The sequence below is a fragment of the Eimeria acervulina genome, genomic scaffold (genome assembly GCF_000499425.1).
Source record: "Eimeria acervulina Houghton genomic scaffold, Eah_scaff318, whole genome shotgun sequence".
In the NCBI taxonomy this organism is placed as follows: Eukaryota; Apicomplexa; class Conoidasida; order Eucoccidiorida; family Eimeriidae; genus Eimeria; species Eimeria acervulina.
Genome location: NW_013549890.1, coordinates 1 through 8132, shown reverse-complemented (window position 1 = coordinate 8132; position 8132 = coordinate 1). Strand labels below are relative to the sequence as shown.

At 50.5% G+C, this 8132-nt stretch overlaps 2 protein-coding genes across 2 annotated transcripts; both read left to right on the top strand.

The window, feature by feature from the left end:
• Positions 1-806: 806 nt before the first annotated feature.
• On the top strand, positions 807-1331 carry EAH_00032680 (hypothetical protein; the record flags this gene model as incomplete). The annotated part of the gene is made up of 1 exon (XM_013395977.1): positions 807-1331. One exon carries the CDS (start codon positions 807-809, stop codon positions 1329-1331), a length of 525 nt encoding a protein of 174 aa, XP_013251431.1.
• Positions 1332-3219: 1888 nt separating this feature from the next.
• Positions 3220-7580, top strand: EAH_00032670 (hypothetical protein, conserved; the record flags this gene model as incomplete). Its single annotated transcript, XM_013395976.1, has 2 exons — positions 3220-7002; positions 7230-7580. Coding segments are annotated over 2 exons (4134 nt in total), but the record flags the coding sequence as incomplete, so codon positions are not given.
• Between the last annotated feature and the right edge of the window lie 552 nt (positions 7581-8132).

Genomic DNA, 8132 nt, shown 5'->3' with positions numbered 1-8132 from the left:
ATATATATATATATATATATATATATATATATATATATATATATATACATATATATATATATAGTAGGAAACGTGTGAAGCTCTATATAGTCACAAACACGCCAACAAAGCTCAATTAAGATGTTTATTTTATTTAAATGTAAATAAAAAGTAAAAAACAAATATATTTAAATATAATAGCAGCAAAAGAAAAGAAGAGGCATTAGCGACGGTCCAGTGGTTAAGGTGGTGGTGACCAGTGGTCATGCGTTTTTTTGTTTGTTTCTTTTTTAAGGAATACTATATAATAAATAATATATTTTAATTATATTTATTTATTGTATATTATAATTAGTTTATTTATTTTATTGTTTATATCAAACAGAGACAAACAAAAACAAGAGAGAGAGCTCTCTCTCTCAAGCACCCACCGTGTGCTGGGTTAAGCTATCGATTGCCTTATTTTGTCTGTCTTATTAAAACTACTCTTTTATTCTTTTGTTTTTTCAACTTTTTAACTTTCTTTGCATGCAAAACAATAACTCAGAGAATATATATCTTTTTCTGTGCTTGTTGTTTGTTTATTTACTCGTTTTTTGCTTCTCTTACTTACAAACAACAGCAAAAGAGTTTGTTTAAGGGTTTAAGCAGCTGCAAGCAGTGTGCTGTATCCTTTGCCTCTCTCTCTCTTCATTATTATTATTATTATTATCAATATTATTTTAATTTTTTATCTGCTGGTGCTTCTTTCTTTTACTCTTCTTCTTCCGTTTGCTATCATTGCTATTATTATTATATTATATTATTTGTCTCCTTTGGACATCATGATGAAGGTCTTCAGCTGTCTCCTTTGGGGCTTCACCTCTGTAGCACTTGTCGGGTTTTCACAGGGTCAAGAGGAGTCTATTGTCTCCTTAGACAGCAGCAAAGCTTCAGAGACAGCAGCAAACACTTACACTCTATCACAATCCCAGGCTCTGCGGGGGGCGGCAGGTGCTGCAGGCAGCAGCAGCAGTTGCAACAGCAACAGCAGCAGCGACAGCAACAGCATCAGCGACAGCAACAGCAGCACCAACAGCAGCAGCAACAGCAACAGCAACAGCAGCAGCAGCAGCAGCAGCTCTTTAGGGGACCTGGTCTTTGTTACAATGAAGACGCTGCAGCGGGCAGCCCCGGACTTCTTCGATAAGCTGCTGCTGCTGGTAGGTGATGAGACATCGTGGGGCCTCGAGAGTGCAGCAGTGGATGTACATTACTTCCCAATTGTAGACAGCAGCAGCAGCAGCAACAAATGGAGGGGGGGCCCCATTGCAGCAGCAGCAGCAGCACCAGCACTGCTGCAAGGACCCTAGAAGAAGAACACAGCACAGACACTTTATCTACTATTAAACAGTCACGCCATATGCAGCTGCAGCAGCAGCAGCAGCAACAACTGCAGCAGCAGCAGCAGCAGCAACAACAGAAGCGACGGTAGCAACAATAACAACAGCAGCAGCAGCAGTAGCAGACTAGATGCTGCAACACAGCTGCTGATTTTATGTGCGGTGCAGCAGCAGCTGCTGCTGTCTCCTTGCACCTTCTCCCTGCTAGGGGCTTACAACTTGAGGGTTTAGGGTTTAGGGTTTAGGGTTTCAGTGTCGGCGAGAGCGCAGCAACTCCTGCAGAGGAGATTTTATTGTTGGCGTGCGTAGAGGCCGTTGGGGTGTATATACACCTCAACTATTATATGATGTAATGAGGTGTGTCTGCTGCTGCTCTCTCTCCCCTTGACCTCAGCAGCGAAGCTGCTTCGCACTGTGCAGCAGCAGCAGCAGCAGCAGCAGCAGAAGCAACAACAGCAGCAGCAACAGCAGCAGCAGCAGTAGGGGGGTCGAGGTTGGACACATAAGGGAGAGTCACTCGCTAAACGGTGGCAGTTCTCGAGAGTGCAAGAAGCAGCAGCAGCAGCAGCAGCAGCAGCAGCAGCAACAGCAGCAGCAGCAGCAGCAGCAGCAGCAGCAGGGATAGTTGTGTTTCTGCTAAGACAAGAGACACCTGAAGTCGAGCTAAGGACGGACCTGGAGAGGGGAGACAGAACTAAACAAATACTTATCGCTGCAGCACCTAAGTGTAGCAGCAGCAGCAACAGCAGCAGCAGCAACTGCAACAGCAGCAGCAACAGCAAATGCTGCTGCTGCTGCTAGTTGTGCATGCTTTCAGCTGGCCACCGTTTTTGTTGCGGGGCCTCGCAAAGAGACTTTCTTTTGCTTTTTTTCGTTTGCAAGTGCATAAGAGGGTTTAGGGTTTAGGGTAGAGTAAGGTTTAGGGTTTAGGGTTTAGGGTTTAGGGTTTAGGGTTTAGGGTTTTGTTCACGCCTTTCCACAGTTCATTGTGGGTTAGGGTTTAGAGCTTCGGGTATAGCGTTCAGGCTCTAGGCTCTAGGCTTTAGGGTTTAGGGTTTAGGGTATAAGCTGTTGGGTTTAGGGTTTAGGGTTTAGTGTTTAGGGTTTAGGGTTTAGAATTTAGTGTTTAGGGTGTAGGGTGTAGGGTTTAGGGTTTAGGGTATAAGCTGTAGGGTTTAGGGTTTAGGGTTTAGTGTTTAGGGTTTAGGGTTTAGGGTTTAGGGTTATAAGCCTATGACTCCTCGGACCTCCCTATACAACAACCAGCATAATAATTATTAGTACAACAACCCCACCTTATTATTCATTTAAATAAAACAAATAATTTTAATTATTTGTTTTAATATATTAATTTGTTTGTTTTGTTCTTTTAAATAAAATAAATAATCTTCATTAGTACAACAACCCCACCCTGCTAGCAGCTGCTTGAGTTGGGTGTAGGTTAATAAAGAGTAGTTAATATTTGTCTTTCTTTGTAATTATAAAATTAAATATATTTAACTCCTTTTAATTAATAATAAATATAAACAGCCGCTGCTATCCATACAAAATTTGCATGCACTGAAATAACAACAACCCCACCGCCTCGGAGGCGCAGCAGCAGCAGCAACAGCAGCAGCAACAGCAGCAGCGTTGAAGTACTGGATAATAATGTTTTATTTTCTTTCTTTTTACTTGTCTTTTAAATAAAAAAGAAATAAATATTAATATTTATATATTATTTATTTATTTATTTAGCTGTTTATATACCCGCAGCCCCACCCCCCTGCAGCAACGGCTGCTGATATCTTATCTTTTTTTTCTTTTGCTCCTATGCTGCTGCCTCTCTCTAATCAATCTGAGACTTTTAACCTCTCAGATGCATTTAAGGTCTCAGCCAGCACCACGCAGCCGCAGCAGGAGCCGCGGGACGCCTTTCTGCAGCAGCAGCAGCAGCAGCAGCAGTAACAGCAGCAGCAGCAGCAGCAGCAGCACACGCAACGCACTCACATCAGGATCACGTCACAACTCGTCTCGAGGGCAAGGGAAAAGCCTCAAGCTCTGGGGCCCCCAAGCCAGGCAGCAGCAGCGACAGCAGCAGCAGCAGCAGCGACAGCAGCAGCAACAGCTGCAACAACAGCAGCAGCAGCACATTCAAGGCCAATCGCGGTGCTCTGCTGCTGAGGGGTGGAGGAGAGATAGAGCAGGGAATGCTAATCTGCTTGCAGCCCCTGCTGCTGCTGCACGTGCTGCTGCTCCGGCGGCGGCTGCTGCTGCTGGGCGATCCGCTGCTGCTGCTGCTGCTGCACCAGCAGCAGCAGGTATTGTAAAAGAGATGCTGCCTTTGCTGCACTGGGGTCCCCCAGAAGAAGCAGCAGAAGGAGATGGGGCCCCTATGCAGACGGCGAGGGAGGGCTTCAATGAGTCAGAGCCACACTGGCAGCAGAACTACGAGCAGCAGCAGCAGCAGCAGCAGCACATGACGCGGATGCAGCAGCAAGATCTGCTGCAGCAGCAACAGCTGATGCAATCTGCTATAGATACACCCCACGAATTTTTTTCTCCTCAGTCTTCCAGGTCCCCCTCTGAGCGAAGCCTTGACCCAGTGGATGAAGGTCAGGAGCTGCAGCTGCTGCAGCAGCAGCAGCTGCAGCAGCACCAGCAGCAGCAGCAACAGCTGCAGCAGCAGCAGTTGCTGCTGCAGGGACACGTACAATCCCCCCCGTTTAGTGCCTACAACCCTCAGGGCTGCAGCACGTACTCTGCTGTTCCTCAACAGCAGCAGCTGCAGCTGCACCAGCAGCAGCAACGGCAGCAACAGCAGCAGCAGCAGCAGCAACAGCAACAACAGCAGCATGCAACAGCGCGCCATGCTGGTAGCGACCCTTTTTGGCTACAGGAGGTAGCAGATCGGCTGCTACAGTACCAGCATCAAGAGCAGATGCAGCAGCAAGAGCAGCGGCAGCTGCAGCAGCAGCAGCAGCTGCAGCAGCTAGAGCTGGACCAGCAGCTGCAGCAGCAGCAGCAGCAGCAGCAGCAGCAAGAGCAGCTTCGGCCCCAATGGCCCCTTGAAGAGCAGCAGCAGATGCAGCAGGATCCTCAGATACAGAATATTTCGTGGGAGCAGCAGCAGCAGCAGGAGCTGCGTCAGCAGCAGCAGCTGCAACAGCAGCAGCTGCTACTGCAGCACGGCACAGCAGCACGCCTTCAGCACGCTGCTGCGTCCTTTGCTAGGCTTCCTAGAAACACGAGAGACATGTCCCTTCAGCGCCAGCAGCAGCAGCAGCAACAGCAGCAGGAAGAGCTCCACCAGCAGCAGCAGCAGTTGATACGGCAGCAACAGTCAGAGGAGCAGCAGCTGAGGCAGCAGCAACTCCATTGGGATCAGCAGCAACTACAGCGGCAGCAGCAGCAGCAACAAGCGTTGCAGCAGCAGCAGCAGCAGCGCCAGCAGGCGCAGTACCAGCAGCAGCAACAGCAGCAGCAGCAGCAGCAGCGGCCAAAGATGCCGCAGCGACAGCCCAGCGCAAGGCAACGGGATCCGTCTCCCTGTGCAGCACTGGCGTTGAGGACCCAGCAGCAGCAGCAGCGGCAGCAGCAGCAGCAGCAGCAACGGAAGGCTTTGGCTGGTTCAAAAGAATCCGTAGCTGCCGCCGCTGCAGCAGCAACAGTAGGAGCAACGACAGCAGCAGCACAAGCAGCAGCCACCAGCAGAGGCGTTGCTAGAGGGGCCCCAGCTGCTGCTGTTGCTGCTGCTGCTGCTGCTGCTGGTCGCCAGACGTCGAGGCCTCCTCTAGGGCTGCCCCGTGCAGCAACTCGAAGGGGCAGCGTTGCCTCCGCAGCAGCAGCGGCAACAGCAGCAGCAGGAACTGCTGCTGCTGCAGCAGGAGACACTGCAGCGGGTGTACGAAAGCTGCGCAGCACTTCATCGGGGGCCCCTAGCAGCAAATCGCCTGCTGGAAGACTAAACGCAAGGGGCCCCCCTCAGCAGCACAGCAGCAGCTCCCGCGTGGGGTGCCGTCTAGCGCGTAGCAGCAGCATTAGCAGCAGCAGCAGCAGCAGCAGCAGCAGCACGCGCCCGTCTCGTCCTGCAGCAGCAGTAGCAGCAACAGCAGCAGCAGGGGGACCCCCTGGAGGCAGAGGGGCCCCCAGCGGCGTTCAGGGGCCCCCAGCTCAATCTGCTGCACCTGCGCGTGCTGCGGAGGGTAAAATCCCAAATCAACAGCCACCAGAGCCTGCTGCTGCTGCTGCTGCTGCTGCTGCTGCTGCAGCTGCAGGTGCTACCAGAGAAGCTGCTGCGGATGCATGCCCTTGGGGACAGCAGCAGCAGCAGCTGCTGCAGCAGCAAACGCCGGTGCCTGCTGTTAGGAATATTTTCGGTGTCACCTGTCCTGAGGACATGCTGCTGCAGCAGCAGCAGCAGCAGCAGGTGCAGCGGCAGCAGCAGCAGCAGCAACAGGTGCAACGGCGGCAGCAGCAGCAGCAATTGTTAACGTTGCAGCAGCAACGCAATCGAGAGCTGTGGAAGGAGCAGGAGATGGCTCTTAGGTTGCTGCCGTTGGAGGATGCAGCGCAGCAGCAAATGCAGCAGCAGCAGCAGCAGCAGCAGCATTTGCTGCTGCAGCAGCAGGAGCGCCCTTTGCTAAGTGCTGCAGGTGTATCATTCGTAGAAGAGTCGTTCAACAGCTTTGGGGCCCCCAAAAGCAGCAGCAGCAAGACGACAGATAGGCGTTGCTGCTGGCCGGAGTACCCAGTTGCTGCTGCTGCTGCAGCAACTGAGGGCCCCCGCGATATGTGGGGGCTGAGGGGCCCCTTGGGGAGGCCCCCCTCTGCTGCACCTGCAGCAGCAGCAGCAGCAGCAGCAGCAGAACCCCTACCAGCTGTTCGCCGCGCCCTCCAAGCCACAGGGGCCTCAGCCTGGGGGCCCCTCCTTCAGGGGCCCCCAGGGGGGCCCCCCCCAGGACATTCAGGGGGGACAGATACACATGCTGCTGCTGCAGTGCAGCAGCAGCAGCAGCAGCAACAGCAGCAGCAGCGTGGAGAACAAGGGATAGAACAGCCGAACCCCCAGCAGGTCCAGCTGCAGCAACAATTGCAGCAGCAATATACCCAACAGTACCAGCAGCAGCAAGAACAGAAGCAGCAGCAAGAACAGCAGCAGCAACAGCAGCAGCAGCAGCAGCAGCAGCATCAGCAAGGAAAGAGTTTGGGGGGCTTCCCTGAACCAACCCGCGCTGTCTCTAAAATACCGTTGCCTCCAGTCAGGCGCCCCAGCAGCAGCAGCAGCATTTGCTGCCGAGGCCAGCAGCAGCAGCAGCAGCAACCGCAGCAGCAGCAGCAGCGGCAACAGCAGCGGCAAAGGCAGCAAACTACACCTACTGCAGCTGCCTCAAGAGAGGCCTCCAGCAGCAGGCGACGCAGCGCAGCTGCTGTTCCAGCGGGAACGACAGCAGCAGCAGCAGCAGCAGCAACAGCAGCAACAGCAGCAGCACAGCGGAGCAGAAGAAGACTCAGCCAGCAGCCGCCTGCTGCTTCGAGCTCAGCAGCTGCAGCAAACCCAAGGGGGCCCCCCCTTCCTGCTGCTGCAGGGGCCCCTGAAGGGGCCTTCAAAAGGAGCAGCAGCAAACTGGAAGGGACAGCTCTCTCTTCATATGATCAGCGGGTAGCTGCTGCTGCTGCTGCTGCTGCTGCCGTCTCCTCTGTTTGCTTGCTGCTGCTGTCTCCTTTGCTCTTTTGTTGGTGCTGTCTCCTTTGTTTGCTGCTCCCGTCTGTGCGTCTTCTTCTTTGTTTGCTGCTGCTGTTTGTCTCCGCCATCGTTTGCTGCTGCTGCTGCTGCTGCTGCTGCTGCTGCTGCACAGCAGACTTTTGTGTCTCTCTTTGTGTCTTTAGAATGAAAGCAGATACACTTCAACAAACTATCAAAGCATCAATTACAGCTTTAAGGGGGGGCCCCAGGGGGCCCCCTCCCGCCCTGTCTCCTTCTTTAAGTGGCTGGAGCATGTTGAGCAGCATGAGCAGCAGCAGAAAGCTTCCAGCAGCAGCAGCAGCAGCAGCAGCAGCAGCAGCAGCAGCAGCTTGACGGCAGTTACTACAGCGGAAGGAGACATAGGAGACACCAACTTTGCAGAGGAGGGCGACGAAAATATTAATTCGAATTCTGCTGCTGCTGCTGCAGCAGCAGCAGCAGCAGCAGCAGCAGCAGGAGAAGGCGTAAGTACACCTCACCGCACCTCCTTCAAGGTCTGTGTCTGCTTGCTGTGAAGGAGATAGCAGCAGCAGCAGCAGCAGCAGCAAGCAGCAGCAGCCTTTGCTTCTTCTTGTCTCTTAATGCTGTCTCCTTTTGCTGCTAGAGATCCTCTGTGTGTATATTTGTTAGTTTTTTAACTGTCTCCTTTATTCATTTTATTATTTAAGTTGTCTCTGTTCTTTGTTTGTATTTTATTATTAATTAATTAATTAATTAATTTGTTTATTTATTTATTTAATTTAGTTTATTTATTTAATTTAGTTTATTTATTTAATTTAGTTTATTTATTTTACTGTCTCCCCTACTTATTTATCCTTTTAATGCTTTATTTTATTTTATTTTATTTTATTTTATTTATTTTATTTTATTAATTTGTTTTGTTTGTTTTGTTTTGTATTTTATTTTATTTTTTATTAATTATTTTTTTTATTTATTTAAAGTTTTTTCATCGTAATAAATTATTTATTTTATATCTATAAATCAATTTAAACATTTAAATATTTATTTATATCTATTTATATTTATTTTTTTATATTTACATAATT